Source organism: Amblyomma maculatum, chromosome 1 (assembly GCF_055883805.1).
Source record: "Amblyomma maculatum isolate TAMU_Amacu chromosome 1, ASM5588380v1, whole genome shotgun sequence".
NCBI classification, from domain to species: Eukaryota; Metazoa; Arthropoda; class Arachnida; order Ixodida; family Ixodidae; genus Amblyomma; species Amblyomma maculatum.
Window position 1 is genome coordinate 175785000 of NC_139344.1, and position 16791 is coordinate 175801790.

Consider the following 16791-nt stretch of genomic DNA (forward strand, 5'->3'; position numbering starts at 1 on the left):
TGGGAACTGTACCTGCAGACAACTTAATGTGGCTATGCAGCTAAAGCTACACAGCTGAAAAGCATCTGCTCACTGCACAGCAGAACATAGTCCTTACAGAAATTTCGTGGATCGGTACTCTGGAATATTATGCCGTTGCGGAAATATTCACATTATTATTACATCAAGATCAAGTACAAACCAGCACAGCATTAGTAGGGCATTTTACAATTGGTACACTACGCCATGCAAATGCGATAGCTGCTGCATCTGTTGGGAATCCCGCAAAGCATACGACGGCTGCTTCTGCTGTGTCTTGCCGCCAGTTTCTGTACGCTTTCGCAGTATGCTTGTTTCGATTGCATATCTAGTGTTGCATATTCATTAACTGTGAATTTACATTCACTGAGGCCTTCCGTGGTGTAAAGAAACACATTTCTGCGTCATTGGCGGCTCGAAAACTATTACTGTAAAGAGCCCACATATACATTTCTTTTGTTCTATTTTATCATGTCAGATTTCCACCTCGTACTGTATGCGATTCTGGACAAATTTCATCCTAAATTCTCGGTTCCTGCCTCGTTATTAGTCATCAGTATCAGTATGAGGCTTCTAGCGAGCGAGTGGAAGGAGGTCGATCACACCTCACACGATGTAAGGATAGTGAAAAGATCACTCGATACGTTGCACGAGTCTCTCACGGGCCTGTCCAGCCATGCTGGCCATGCCCTGCAGCCGAATCGTCGACGCTTAACCAGTGTTCCCAAGGAGCATTTTGGTTGCCTTTATGCAGGATACGAAATGCGGTTAGAGGCACTGAAGAAGAGTTTCTGCTCAAAGATGTTTTCAGCAAGGGACTCTCAGTAGACGATATAGGGAACCAAAGCTGGAGTTTGCTCCGCGACGCCAGCGCTCGGTTTCCAGCGGAGCGGAGAGGAACTACAAAACCTACGTGCATCCGCGCCCGCGCTGCGCGCGGCTGTCTGCGGAGTCTGCGCAGCCCGCTCGCTTGGGAGCGTGTGCTACAGGCAGCCGCATGTGCACGCGGAGCAGGAGAAGGAGAGTGAGGACGAGGGGGAATGGTCGTGCGTCTGTGCGCGTAAAGCCGGCGCTCTTTGCCAGTGGTGTTTCTTATTTTTGCTTTTTTCTGTGCCCCGGCTGACATAGAGGCTGGCTGGAAGCACACTTTTTATCGGTGCTTTCGAAAGTGAGAAATTATGATTAATTGATCGCCGCGGACATTGTTTTCAAAGAGCGCTTGTTGGCAGAATCAGATAAAAAAAAACAACATGAACGCGAATTCGGTACTCGAAGGCAGAGGCAAGCGACAGGTATATTGAAGGACTTGAGGTAGCACCTCTTGATGTCTCTTCCATGTTGTTCAGAGAATGAAGGGTCCAGCCTTCTCGTTGAGAATTGATACGCGTGTACACAGCGACGAGTGCTCCGGGCGCTGGTTGGGGAGCTTCCGTTCCATTTGTGACTGCTCACTTGAAAGGGGCCTATTCAACTCTTTGGGGATAGACGTTTTAGGCGACGCTGCTGGTGCTGTGGTGCCTGCTTTCGGCGCGTTTAGGACGCGTTCCCTACTAAGGAACAAAGCATGCCGCCTTACCCTTTGGTTCCTGCTGACAGCGGTCAGGGGGAATTCGCTGCTGTGGTGCTGCCGTCCGAAATCAATGACTTATCTACCTTTAACGATGAGGGGTTTCTTAACGACCTGGATCACTGACGAGAAGCCGAGGCATGCCATTTTTTCCGCAGTTTCCTCTCTCCCCGAGACGAAGAGCGAGGAAATGCCTGATGACTTTTCATGCAGGCGGGGACATCTCTTCAAGTAAACCTTATGGGGGTTCATTCTTGCAAGAATGCGCCACGGGGGGGCTAGACGCTGCAGTCGCCTTCTAGCCCCAACGAGCCAGCCCTAGCAGAGTTACGTACTCGAACAGAGTTTACGGCAAGGGAATAGCAATCAAGAACAACCACCGTGTAGCGAGCGAACGCCGCGTACAGGGGTGAAATAAAAACCACCTAATGGGGAAGCGTGCCAGGAAGGTGAGAGAAAGAGTCTTCTCACCTGACACGGCTTCGCGCTCACATCCCGTTGCGGTAAGTGCCTACGGTCAGTGGGCGATTCTCGGTGACGGCGGTGGTCTCCTCGGCGGAAATCATGAACCGCGCGCGTGTGCGCCCAACCGCCGAAGAACCCCGAGCAAGTTGCTACAGTCGCGCTCCTCGACACAGAACGGGAGAGGAGGTCTCCCGGTTACGCCGGCAGGAAGGAGGGAAGCCCACGGCAGTATCGCCGCAGGCCCGGGAGGCGGCGGGGGGTGGCCAGCATGCCCTCTCCTTCGCCAACCTCTCTGCCACCATGCGTAATCACGTGCGTTAATTACGCGCGGGCGTTATAATGGAGGAAGGGGATTGTGAATCCCCACAACCTTTGTCTTCTTAATTCCACAGCTACGCTGTGCAATCCCTAGTTCAGTTATCTCCTCTAGCGAATGCGCAGTTTTGAGCTCCCGAAGCAGGATCGCATATGAGGATAGAACGATTGACGTATGTGTTTTCCCTTTATAAGTGCCGAGTGATGGCATTAATGACATATATCTGTTTCTTGAGGCCGACTTGGTTCCGCGATGGCTGCTGTGGCACCGCCAGTTACAAACAGATCTGCGAGATACGAGCGGTACGAGATACCTAAAAAAAAAAAACAGACAATCATCGTTTCAACACGAAAGAGAGAAGAGAGAAAAACACTTTCACGAGTTTTGCGAAAAAGCGCGCCGTCACTTTTTCATTCCAGTTTTTTTTTTCTTGCCCCCTTTGTTGGAGCGCGACGGCGGCCAGAATGCGGCCGGAGGAGGAGAGAAACAGCCGAGCGCGTGCACGCAAACACGTGCTGGAAATCAGCGCGGAGCATACGACAGCATGCTTTTCTATGCGGCGGGGAGCAGACGACGCGGACGCACTGCTCGGAGGTTTTGACGGGGGTCTCCATGGAGGGCGCTGATGCACAGAGCGGCGCAGCGCCCCCTGGCCCAGGTTTTCTCCCCTATACATGCCGTACAACAACAATCGTGAGAGCCCCAAATTTGAGAACACTTCATGGGAGTATGCCACGCGCCTGCACGTGTTGATAGACACAAACTGACGTGAGGGTCATGCATTGCCCCTGCACTAATGATCTTTTTCTTGCCATGCATGATAGAAATCTTGCTGAGTGTCTTGAAGAGAGTGGTATTTTAAAAGTGTTTAAATTCGTGGACGACTTTTTAATCATCATTGACGATGCCAAGGTGAACTTTACCCTTTGTGCTGAAAATGTATGTAATGTTTTTAGGCTAAACATGTCTCCATTAATTCTGACGTATGAAATGCCCCATGGAAATTCGATCAGGTTTTTAAATGTACTACTTAAGTTTCTTGATGATCACATTTGTTGGGGTTATGAACCTCGAGCATAAAAGGCACTTCTCCCTGCGGTATCTGCACACTCGAAGCTGGCAAAGCAAGCTGTAGTGAAATACTGTATCAGCAATTTCCTATACAAGTCTTGTATACATATGGTCCATGGAGCCCTGGTGCTACAGATTAGTCGGCTGTATGATGCTGGTTACCCTGAACCCCTTGTTAGCGCCGTGGCTGAAAGTATGCTTTGGAAGAAAAAATTAGGACACGAGAAGGATGATCGCAGAAAAGAAGCTGTAATTCCGTATGTGCACCAGACATCACATAATCTAAAAAAAATTGGAAAGTGAATAGGGGTTCAAGTTGTGTTTTCTGCTCTGTTGAAACTATCAGTATTATGTAAGAAAACAAACCCATTCGCAACTAAGGAGAGCCTTTGCACTATTAATCATCAGAACCTCTTCGTCAGGTGTCACGAGGGTGTAGTATATCGCGTGCCTTTGTTGTGTGGCCGCGGATATATCGGACAGATGGGCAGATGAGTTAACACAAGATTGAGAGAACACAATAACAATGTAAAAGAAGGGAATCAGGGTCAGCTCAGCCTGTGCTGCTGTAATTGCGACAATAAATGTAAACGTCAGCATCGGAAAAAGCCATGCGTACCAGCTTTTAATCAATGCACAATTGAAAGTTAACATCACGATCAGGCAGTTAGAGAAATTATCGAGGCGGTGAAGGTTGCGCGTGCTGGAGATAAGTGTGTGAGCATGCCATTGGTCTTTTTGAGCCAGAAGGAACTCAGATTTTTAGATGGATGAGATTGGGCTCCTAGTGCTGTGCTGTGGCATCATGACAAGTGTCGATTCCCTCTCCCTTTCTATGATTTCGCACTTGCTGGTGTATATACATATACATGACACACATGGTGAAATAGACAGTTGGAAGTCAGCGCTTCATTCTCTTATGCCTTCTCGTCCCTTCTTTCTACCTGCGCTGTTTTTGAAGTCATGATTAACCAACTCCCAACGAGCTTCAACTTTATAGCACTTTACCCGATTGGCTACTGTCTGATTTCAGTTTTTTTAATTGCTTGGTGTGACCTGTTGGACCTCTCTACAGAAGCGTGATAGAGACGCTGTTGTCTGCATGTGGTAACAGTGCAGAAGATGAAAATTTTATTAGGTTAGCAACACATGCCACTGAACTTCTCAGCTCGCTGTTTTTTGACGATTGCCAGCCAAGTGCTTTGCTTTCAACGTTGCCCCATGTCTCGAGGTTGCCACACTTCTGCTTCCACTTTAGACCAGCCAGCATGCACGTAGATGATGAAGGTGTTTGTAGGGACGGCAATGGTAATGCATTTAGCTGATAATAGTAGCGATGTGATGATGATGATGATGATAGTGCCACCTGTTGTCCCCATGTTCTTGCTGCGCCTGGAAGAAGAGGACACTGAAGTTGACTCTCGCGTGCTGTGCGCCAAACTTTGCCTGCTGGTACAGCTTTGTCCCATCGTTTTAGTCAAGTCTAGCCCTGTTGTTCGTGACATATTTTGTTGTCGGCACAGGGTATCGATCCCAGTATATGTCCTGCACTCCTCCGCATACCCAGGATTCAGGTCCTGTGCCAATCGACACTCCTGTTCACCGCGTTAGCCGGAGGAACCTAGGCCTACCATCTGAGCACGGGCCGTTGGAATTCATCACCGCAGCCGCCCCTTGACCTGTCATGCAAACTCCAACGTATTACACTCTACAGAGCCCACGACTGCCTAAGACTTTCCACGGCTGTCAGACGGAAGACGTCGAAAACTGGCTCGCCCAGTTTGAACGGGTCGCCGCATTTAATCAGTGGGACGACGCCGCAAAGCTGAGGAACTTCTTCTTTAGCCCTGAAGATGGCGCTCGTACTTGGTATGAGAATCGCGGAGGCGCCCTAACATCGTGGCGCGAGTTCTGCCGCTGCATCCTGGGCACCTACACCAGCCCGGATCGCCGAGAACGAGCGGAAAGGGCTTTACGCTCTCGCATACAGATGCCGAACGAGACCATAACCATGTACGTGGAGGACATGGCTAGGCTGTTCCGACGATCTGACCCGGCCATGCCCAAAGAGAAAAAGGTGCGCCATCTCATGCACGGCGTTAAGGAACAAATGTTCGCTGGGCTCGTGCGCAACCCACCAAGCACAGTTGCCGAGTTTCTTTCGGAAGCAATCACGATGGAAAGGATGCTCCAGCAGCGGTCTACGACCTACGACAGGCCGGTACTCGCCGCTTCGCTCACGGAGCCGCATTCGGCCTTCGGAGCTAGTCCGGATCTTCTTCGCGACATCATCCGCTCCATTTTGCGTGAAGAGCTCCAGAAGCTTTTCGGTGCTCCCCAGCCGACGGTCGGCTCTGTCGCTAGTATTGTCCGAGAAGAACTCCAGCAAGCACTTCGGCCTTCGGTACCATCTGCTAACCCGCCATCCTTTTCCGCCGAGTCCTGTCGGCCAATAATGCGGACATCTTGCGACGTCCCCCAGCTGATTCCACACTATTACTGCCACCCGACCAAGGCTCACTGTATTCAGCCCACCCCGAGCCATACATCGACAACCGCCGACCACCCCAGCGAAAGGCAGACCTGTGGCGTGCCCCAAATCGGCAGCGCCTGTGCTTCCACTGCGGACAACCTGGTCACCTGTATCGACAGTGCCCATATCGACAACTGGGACTGAAGGGTTTCCCCATCGATATGCGTAGCCCTCCTTTAGGCCAACGACCCCGGGATATTGAGGACTACGTAGCCCAGCAGCGCATGGCGCTAACTTTTAGATGACAGTCACGATCTCCGTCTCCACGCCGACTATCCTCGCAGCCCAGCTCCTCCGGGATGGCGCAGCAACGGTCGCCTAGTCCGAGCCGGGAAAACTAAAGACAGCGACCTCAGGGGGCGAGGCCGCTTCATATCGACGCTACGAAGACCCCCCGACAACGCGACCTGTGAGCGACCGCGACTTGACGGCCTCGACGACAGTTTGTACACGTGAAGATAGACTCTCGCTGGATATACCCGTGCTCCTCGACGGCTATAAGGTTAGCGCATTGGTAGACACTGGTGCTAATTTTTCGATTTTAAGGGAGGACCCTGGTCTTAAGACAATATTTTTTATTCACTGGTAGATTTTGATGAAAGTTGCACCATTTATGCAGCTTTTTGTGCTGATTTCAAATATGCACATTAATTTTATGTAAGCCATTTAGTTCGGAAGATATTGAGCACTTTATGTTCTTTGTTTGGAGGTGAGCTGTCAGTAAAAAACTACAGGAGCTATAATAAAACCTGACGTATCAAATCAATTTAGAACACACAGAGAATGCAAAAATCAAGACTGAATGTCCTGGTTTCATTTTAACCAAAGTTACAGCTTGTCAAAGTTCACAGACCAAAAAGCCACCTTGACACTCCAGAAAACATGAAAATTTTAAAAACTTTCCACATTAAGTACCACAAATTCATTTATATTTTTGCACTGTACATGAGTTTACCTTTCTGGTGCAAAAGGAATTATAGCAATATCATAAGTAGAACCAGAGATATCGAACCTCCAAACATGTACCGTCCTCAATATTTTGATTTTGAGAAATTGAGGAAAAACGTGTTGATAAATTTTTGAAGCACCAAAGCTAACAGTAACTCATTAAAGTTGGTTCTGACTAGCTTCTGATGCCAATGCATCATTTCCCATCGATATAATTTGCCCTCAAAGAATGAAATTTCCGGTGAACGGAACGCATGGTCCGGAGGCTGCCACCAAGACGAGTGCGTTTGCATCGTGACCTCCGCAACAGTTGGTGCCAAGTTCTGGCGAGCGATCGCGATTCGCACGTTAATGCCGTAAACGCAGTTGGCCTGCGACTAGTGATAAGCGACCGCTGCTCGTCTTGTACCGCGTAGCATTCAGAAGAAAGTTTATTTCAACAGGATTTGGGATTCCGCGCTATCTTCTGTATGTTCCGCGTGTCGCGGGACGCTGCTTCGCGACTGCCGCTGCGGCTGGTTGCGGCACTGCCTCACAGGGCGATCTATCCCGGCGTTGAAAGCTGCACTTGCTCATCTGCACCCTCATGGTTCCGTACGCGGCAAATCGTGCCGCTCCTCGCTATCGCACTGAGCACTACCGGCTATGCTACGCCGTTATCAGGCCATCGCGGATGGCGCTTCATCATTGATTGCAGATAACCAGATGCGACGATGCAGCGTCCCCGGCACGTTTATCTCCTCTCGCTACTTTTTTTTAGGCTAATAACGAAGCTAATAACGAGTTTATCTCGACGACGTTGTCGTGTTCTCTGAAACCTTTGGAGAACACCTCGAACGCCTTCGCGCAGTATTAGATGACCTCCGGTCAGCTGACTTGACGCTCAAGCCCGAGAAGTGCCACTTTGGCTACAAAGAGTTGAAGTTTCTCGGTCATCTTGTGAGTGCCGCAGGCGTTAGGCCAGACCCCGACAAAACTGCCGCTGTCGCCAAATTTCCCGTTCCTGCCACGAAGAGGAGTTTAAAATGTTTCCTGGGTTTGTGTACGTACTACCGCCGCTTCATCGCTGACTTTTCCAAGATAGCCGCACCCCTGACCCGCCTCATGCAGGATGATACACAGTTCGTGTGGGCCGCCGAGCAACAGGAGGCTTTTGCGGAGCTCCGCAGACGACTGCAAACTACCCCTGTTCTTGCGCACTTTGATGAAGACGCTGCCACCGAAGTCCACTCCGATGCCAGCAACATCGGCCTTGGCGCTGTACTCGTTCAACACCAAGCTGGCGTGGAAAGGGTCATTGCGTATGCCAGCCGCACGCTCTCCCGCGCTGAAACAAATTATTCCACTACGGAAAAGGAATGCCTCGCGGTTGTGTGGGCAACTATGAAATTTAGGCCTCACCTCTATGGCCGTGCGTTTAAAGTCGTTACTGACCACCATTCTTTGCGCTGGCTGGCCAATCTCCGTGACTCATCAGGGCGCCTAGCACGATGGAGCCTTCGCCTCCAAGAATTTGATTACTCCATTGTGTACAAATCTGGTCAGAAGCACGAAGATGCTGACACGCTTTCCCGGGCACCCGTCGTATTTGTCGATAACGTCACGGATGACAGAGGTTTTCTTGGACTAGTGAATGCCTCAGACATAATGACCCGACAGCGAGCTGACCCAGAACTTCGACCTGTCATTGACCACCTGGAGGGTCGCGCTGCTGACGTCCCCCGCCAGTTTGGAAGGCACCTGTCTACATTCTGTCTTCGGAATGGCGCTTTATTCAAGAAAAACTCCAGCACTGTTGATCGAGCGCACCTCCTTGACGTGCCGGCTGACCTTCGCGACGATATCCTTTTTGCTTGCCACGATGAGCCCACCTCTGGCCACTTGGGCTTTGCACGCACACTCGCTCGAGTTCGTCAAGCCTATTATTGGCCTAAACTTTCTGACCCCGTCCATTGCTACGCCAGAGGCTGCCGCGAGTGTCAACGTCGAAAGGTGCCTCCTCTCAAGCCCGCGGGTTTGCTCCAACCTATTATTCCACCTCGGACGCCGTTTGACCAAGTCGGCATCGACCTACTGGGCCCATTTCCGCTGTCATCGATGGGTAACAAATGGATGATAGTCGCGACCGACTATCTCACACGTTATACGGAAACCAAGGCAGTGCAGCGGGGCACATCAATTGAGATCGCTCAATTCTTTATGCAGCAAATCGTGTTGCGTCATGGCGCAACCGTCCCTAGTCGTAACCGATCGAGGCATCGCGTTTACGGCACAGCTCATGCACGACGTGCTCGAGCTTAGTCATACCAGCCACCGAAAAACTACTGCATATCACCCGCAGACGAATGGCCTCATGGAGAGACTCAACAAAACCATCGCCGACATGATCGCTATGTACATAGACTCGCAGCACAAAAACTGGGATGAAATTCTCCCCTACATCACATATGCCTACAACACGGCCACCCAAGAGACGACGCGTTTTACACCATTTCGCTTAGTCTACGGACGTGACGTTCAGACGATGTTGGATGCCATGCTTCCGAGCTGCACACATGATCATCCACTCACGCCAGACGCCGAGAAGTTTGCTCTGCGCGCTGAGGAAGCACGTCAACTTGCCTGCATTCACATTCAACAACAGCAGGGCACAGATGCACGCCACTACAACCTCCGTCATCGACACGTCGCCTACCATCCTGGAGAGAAAGTTTGGGTGTGGACCCCGGTGCGTCGCTCGGCTTGTGTGATAAACTGATTTCCCGTTACTTCGGACCTTACGAAGTTCTGCGCCGAGTCACGGAAGTGACTTACGAAGTTCTTCCAGTGGGTACTGTGCAGCCCTCGCGTCAGCAACCACGCTCCGAGGTCGTGCACGTTGTCCGCATGAAGCCCTATTTCACGCGGTAGTGCGCTATGCGCTTGTGTCGTAGGACACCTTACCCCACCTCCGTTATCTATGCTGTCCATGTGCTGATCTTTCTTTTCGCTTACATTGGCCATCGCTCGCTCTCCGTTCCTTATTTCTTTTTTAAGTAATGCCACCTGGTGTCCCCATGTTCTTGCTGCGCCTGGAAGAAGAGGACACTGAAGTTGACTCTCACGTGCTGTGCGCCGAACTTTGCCTGCTGGTACAGCTTCGTCCCATCGTTTTAATCAAGTCTAGCCCTGTTGTCCGGGACAATAGTAATAGTAGTAGTAGTTGTAGTAGTAGCATGTAGTAGTAGAAGGAGTAGGGATGACCATGACGATACAATTAGTGAAAATAGTCCTGCAAAGTGGCTTTCATTATTTCTGCTCTTGAGCACAGTCTTATAATTTTTTTAAAGCTTAGGCGGCTTCACTAACAGGATATCAAGAGTGCTTGAGCGCTGATGAGGCGGCAGTGTCGGCAGCAAGCTAAGCTATGGATGCAACCATTGACATTACAGAGCCGCCGTCACAACTGACGAGTACATACTGCTATGTATAGGTGTTTTTAAATAGTAGCAAGGGGTGAATATGCATTCTGGTAGAGAATAAAAAAAGGGGAACACAAGGCCTGTTTTCTGCAATTTCTTTCATTTTCTTCGCTGTTGTATTTCTTAATATGAGCCATCCAAGCTACCCTTCGTTCAACGCTTCCTTGGGTGTTTACACCTTAAGGGGCTTACTTGAAAGTTGTCATCGTCGCTGCTTCATAGGGCACATGTGAAGCTGAATTACTCGTTATGCCACAAAAATGAGCACCAGATAGCTCTGTGCACTCATACTAGGGCAGTGGCAGAACAGTGAATGCTGAGAAATTAAAATCTACACCGCCAAACTCTGATGCTTATTATAGAAGCAGGACATCGGTGACACCACCTAACGGCCAGCCGAAAAATTAAGCATGCGGCGGGGGGCAACCATTTAACGGAACTGGCAATTTCATCACTTCAGAAAAATATTGTTAGCGATTCCAAATCTATCCATAATTTTGATGCGGGTTGGATATCCCGTCTAGCCCTGTCCCTCCTCCTAAAACACCCTTCAATCCACTCTATCACCCTTCCCTGGACTCCCGCACATGCAGGCCTAGATGGTAACGAGGAGGCTCACGCCTGCACCCGAGGTTTCATTCTCCGGCCGCTGGCAATGGAGTCCACCTTCGGCCACGTGGCTTTGCTTAATGCGCGGGACTGCTTCCTCTCCTTTTATGACATATGTCACCATTGCTACGGCGGTCGCCTTGTGTATCCTCTGGCACACTCGTTATCACGAGATTCTCTGGCACCAGCTTCAGACTTGCACATTTCTTGCTCCTGCCTTCCGCCACCTCATTCACCCAGCTATCTATCCCTCCTCAGCTCGTCATTTCTGCCCGGCCAGAGCCAACCTTGACCACATCGTGTGGGGCTGTGCTCGCCACCTCCCACCAAAATCACTTAAAAGGACAGAACACTGGAATTTAGGTCTCGAGTTTTTTTCGGCACAATCGAAAAATTGATGTTTAAAATGTTGATTCCATGGCGATTTTGGTAGAAACGCTGTAGAAAATTTTTATACAGAATGTTTCGATCAGTGCATGCGCCCGTTTTTATGGAGTTCGATGCTGGAAACCGTGAGCAGCGACCGCGACGATGACTGGTGGTCGACAAAAAAGACGTACCGAAAACAAATATAAATTTCACTCGCCAGACAGAATTAGGCATTTTCTACGTAGAGTAACGTCGTTTTCAGTTTCACACTCAAGGCTGTTCGGCACAATAACGCACGCCTCGTCGACGAAAGCTTTAGTGGGCCCTATCATCGCTTTATTCACGAAATTCCAAACACTGTGGTATTATCTAGAGGGAAAACCTGAAAGTATGCCTCTCGCGATGCGAAAGGACGGGTGGTTTTTATTTAAGGATGTACTGGAGAGAGCACAATGTATAATAAATTATGACAAGTACGAAAATCGGCAATATTTTGCCGACATGTATTCACGTGGGGTACTACAGTGAAAGTAATAGAGTTTCTCTGCTAGATAGCGCCTGAGTTGTTTTTATGTGATTTTCAAAGGCAAATTAAAATTGTAAAGCTTCTTTTCTTTGATATTGAAATGCTCGATCTTATATGAAACAAGGTCTTCTCATCACCACCATAATCTCGTGACGTATTTTGGCCAGTATTCTGTGCCTTTAATATTAATTCAAAGGAGCAGTGGGTGGCTTGTCCTGCACAGCCCAGCACCTGATCTTCAGGACCAGATCCTGGATTGGGCTCTGAAGGTAGCAGAGGCCTATCCAGCGTAGAACCTCCCTCCTTACCCTACTGCCCCTTTCCCCTATGGGGTAAATAGAGTTGTTACTTATTCTTTAACAATGCATGATAATGTCTGTAACGAAACGATACACAAGCAGTAATAAAACAAAACGTTCGAGCGGGTACTGTGGTGCAATGGCTAAAGCATTGGGACGGATATCTGAAGGGCTAGTGTTTAAATCCTGCTTGGTGCAGAATATATATACTGTATATATATATATATATTTTTTTTTTTCATTAGGTATTTGTGTCTTCTTAAATTGCATACCTATTTGTTCAGCCTTTCATTCCTTTCCAAGCTACCTGGGCCGGCGAGTAGTACAGAATCAGCCTATACGACAGCTCCACCCAGTTTTGTGCGAGTTTATCTTGCACAATAAACTATTCTGCTTTGCTGTAACTTTCAGAACTTATTAGCTTCTCTTCCAGGCTCTCATAAGAAACAACTGAAGCTAGGATGAGTATGCAGGTCTCAAGTCTGCTCACGAGTTGATTGGCAAGGGATCAATTATACCTGCCCCTAGCTTCGCCTGATGTACGAGAGAGTCAGAAACATGTTGCAGGAAGTTTTTCACCAACGTAACACCATGCCTTTCCCTTTTCTCTATTGGAATGACAGATGCAATCCCCGCGAATGATGTTCTACGCCCCGGAGGAGGAATTCTCACACAGCTGCCCCAACACACACTTCCTGTTCCCCAAGAGCAACTACGCTCACAGTGTGCGGCAGCCACTCAAGAATCTGGTCGAGGGTGCCTGCCCAACAGTGGTCTCCAGGTACTACCAGGCGGCAGCTGCTGTGGGGCCCTGCCGCGAAAACGACACGCGCTGCTACCTGCATGAGTAGCTCTGCAATAAAGCCCTGCTGCCTGCTTCTCTTTTTCTCTTATTATGCTTCTCTTATTTGTAGTTGCAATAAAAACGAGTCCCCGGGCTGCATGCACGAAAAAAAAAAAAAAGAACAGCGCAGTCTAGGGCTTCTGGTTTATGTAATTGCAGAGTAATTTTTTACGTGTGCTGAATATGCAGAGCATTGACCTTTTCTTTTTTCCTTCACTGCCTGGTGGTTTTGGCACTGCAGCTGGACCTGTAACGCCGGGACCATAGCTACCTGTCCTTCAGGGAAGGTGCTTCTTGGCAGCAAAGCATGTGAAAGGTTCGAGGGGCTACTACTGATCTAGTTCACTCCAAGAAGGAAGCGTTTGGACTGGCACATAGTGCTGCTGGTTTACAGTTAGACGGGTGCTCCATGCAAACGGCTCAGCAGTGTGCTTGTCAACTTTGGGCATGGTCACCTTGCATGGTAGCTCTTGCTGTTTTCTTGCTGGCACCCTCACTTTGTTCCGGTTCTCTGTGTTGATGCATACATAGCATGCCACCACAAGCAGTAGTAATAATTTGTAGTTGCATGCACATTTTGGATGATCAAGTCTATATGGAACGGAAGTGACCATAATGGCAGGCATAACTAAAAGCTTTAACTCATTTCTTTTCTGTTGGACGTCTTTTTTAGTCTGAACTGGTTGGATACTGGTACTGCTAGTATGTTAAAGAATTTGTGGCTGTTGCAGTGCATCATGCGACCTCTTCTGAAATCAGGTGCATCACAGAAAAGCCTGAATGCTGTATGGCTGCATGTATGGAATCTTGCAACAGTGTTATTGTCTTGAGCAAATTAAGAGAATTAACCTTGTGTTTGGCGCATGATAGCTGCAGCTGCTTCTACACCCAAAAATTCCATATAACTAACTAACAAATTAGGAGACCCCTGTAAGTGCATGCCAAAGATTGTATGGATGGATGGATGTTAGGAGCATCCCCTTTAAAACGGGGTGGTGATAGTCATCACCTTGCTCAACCTTTCTTTTTGTGTTTTTATCTTAGATAATCCATCAACTTTAAATGACTTTCCTTTTAGCTGCAGGGTATATATCTTTGAATACCCGTGTTTAATTTCAATTTAGCTTCCATGTGTCTCCTTCCTGCTATTTATCCACCAATATTCCAAACGTCTCTTGCTTACCTCTACCGCCGATTCGTTCACACTTCCTTTGTTACCTCTAAACCCTAGGGCCTCGCCTAGAGTGACTATGTCCGCATTGACATCTGGATGGATGTTGCCACACTCCAGTATAAGATGTTAAATTGTTTTTGGGCATCCACTGCACATAGCACAAGTTTCATCTTCTTGATTAAACTTACTTTCGTAGCTTCGAGTTTTAAGACATCCCAATATAGCTTCAAAGAGAAGGCTGCTGCCTCTTAGTGTCATAGGTGTCCTATATATGTCTAGGGTCGGCTTCCTTCCCATTGAATTATTTCAGTTTTTAGCCTTTGTGTTCTTTACCTGTCGTTTAACGTTCTTTATTTCTCCATCCTTCCGTCTTACACATTTACTGGTTAGTTTTCTGGTCCTTTTCTGCCGCTGTAAGTCAATGCCCTATCAGTATAAGCATTTTAATACTTTAGCTGTCCACCTATTGTCCATTTTTATGAGGCGTTCTTCGTACAATATTTTACTCTGAGCTTCTCGTGCCTCGAAAGACACCCAGCTCATGTCTCCCTGTACTGCTTCGTTAGTAGTTTTGCCATGGGCTCTGAGCGCTAGCCTTCCCACAGCTCTTTGATCTATATCTAACCCCGACTGGACTTCTGCCCTTAAGCACAAAACTTCATTCCCGAAGGTAAGCCCTGGTACTATTATTCCTTTCCAAATACCTTTAAGTACTTCCTATCTGTTGTATCCCCATAATGCCCTGTGATTCATTACTGTGTTGAACTGTATTATCGTTAAACTGCATGCGGGTGGAATCTGGTGAAGCACTCCTGCCATCAAGGCCGGCACAGTCCACACCATTCCAGTGTGTGGCTCTCGGCATCGGTACTGCTTCGTCAGATGTTGTCCGTATGCAGTTTGTCATGGTTTGGCATGCACCGGCAGGGCTCTCTTACTTTTGTAATGGCAGTATATAATTCAGATTCCCTTCCAGCTGGTTAGTGCATGAGGGATTGCCTGGAACACTCATCTTTTTTATAACTGTGAGCCATCTTTTCAGTATAGCCTTTTATTGCTTTCAAAGGGAAGAAAATGACGCCCGATGGTAGTAAACGCTTTTGGTAAACGAGGAAAAATCTACGATGGCTGTTACACTTGATATGGTGGATGGTCAGCTCGTGCTGTTCATTTATTTTATTCACATAGGTGTGGTATAATGTGAGACGTGATGCCTTAAAATATGTGGCAAATGTGATGTCATTCGCTGGCCCCTGATAGGGTGACCAGGCTGGGGTTTTCTGGCATGACAAAAATTCAGTCTGCACATTTTATTATTATTAAACCTAACTTATGGTGCAGCACAAATTATAAATTTTGTAATAGCTTCTTGAAAGCCTCAACATTTTCACATGGGTTTTTCACTCACCAAGTGGTCTAGTTTTCTTGACCAGCATAGATTCATTGGAAAACCTCAGGTGTTCCCCACACTAGAAAATTACGCATACTGGCTTTTCTTTTTCAAAAATATTTTTGTAAAAGTAAAATAGCCTTTCAGGAAGAGAATAATGCAAATAAAGCATTTATTGCCCTACGATGCAGTGAAAATGCGGCCCTTGATATGGCCATGCCAGATCTTTGCCTCAGTGCAGGTGCGATGGTGCCCTGCATTTTACGTGCCGGCAAGAAAGCGTCCCCCCAAGAAAGCATGCTCCTGCAAGGCAGCTTCCCCACAGCTTTTTGCAAAGGTGTGCAAAAGCCATCTTGTGAGGGTGCGATTTCTTGTGTTGAAGCAATTTATGGATTTTTTTTTTCTTTCCTTGACAGCTTTGCATAGACTTCCAGTGAGGGCCATTACGCGAAGTCACCATGGTTCACGATGGCCGATATATTTTGTTTTAACCAAAGGACATGTGATGCAGCTTGTCTTAAAGGGACCCTTTTTTTTTTTTTTTTTGCATTGACTATAGGAAATGAAGTAAATGGTCTCATACTGTTCATCTTATACAATAATTATCTTAACAAAGTTTGTCTTAATGGGGTGCAGTGTGATAGACTAGTACGTATTTCATGGTAGCTTGTTGACTGACTGGGCAACTTGTGGCAGTAATTGCACTGTGCATCACAGCTTTCTAATGTATCCTGCTTGAGGAAATCTTGGCGAAATGTGGTCATAAGGATGTCACAAAAACTTTATTGGTTTCTTTGAAAGGAGTGCTTATAGGTATTTTTAGTAGTGCTGTATGGTGGTTAAATAAATAATGGAGGGTTATATTTGACCATTTGAACATTTCCCCAAGCTTTCATTTAGAAAAAGAAAGAAAAAACAACTAGAGCAAACCCGTAATTTTACAATTTGTTTTTGTATGAACTATTGAACGTGACGTAATGATGTATGTCATTTTGATCATGTTGGCTTGAATAGACTGGCCTTATTAGAAGCCCATGGCAGTTATAATGCCCAGATGACCGAGCCAAGCTAAGTAGACTGTTGCTGTCACAATAAATATCTCCTGAGAAACTCTGCTATTGATGCTTTCATAAAAATATCATCGGTCACATCAACTGGGTATCACTGGTGGTGCTTTGAGAAAATCGGTAAATGCACATTA

The 16791-nt window shown here is 47.7% G+C and overlaps 1 protein-coding gene across 3 annotated transcripts in view; it reads left to right on the forward strand.

Moving 5' to 3' along the window:
* Positions 1-16791, forward strand: part of Edem2 (ER degradation enhancer, mannosidase alpha-like 2) — a 129015-nt gene that overhangs the window by 69930 nt on the left and 42294 nt on the right. The window contains exons 15-16 of one of the 3 annotated variants that reach the window (XM_084589627.1): positions 12806-12963; positions 13268-13342. In XM_084589627.1, coding sequence (XP_084445753.1) covers positions 12806-12963; positions 13268-13342 — 233 coding nt within the window. Of the gene's footprint in view, positions 1-12805; positions 12964-13267; positions 13343-15831; positions 15928-16791 lie in introns of all 3 variants that reach the window. The other 2 variants (XM_084589626.1, XM_084589628.1) reach the window with 2 other exon arrangements.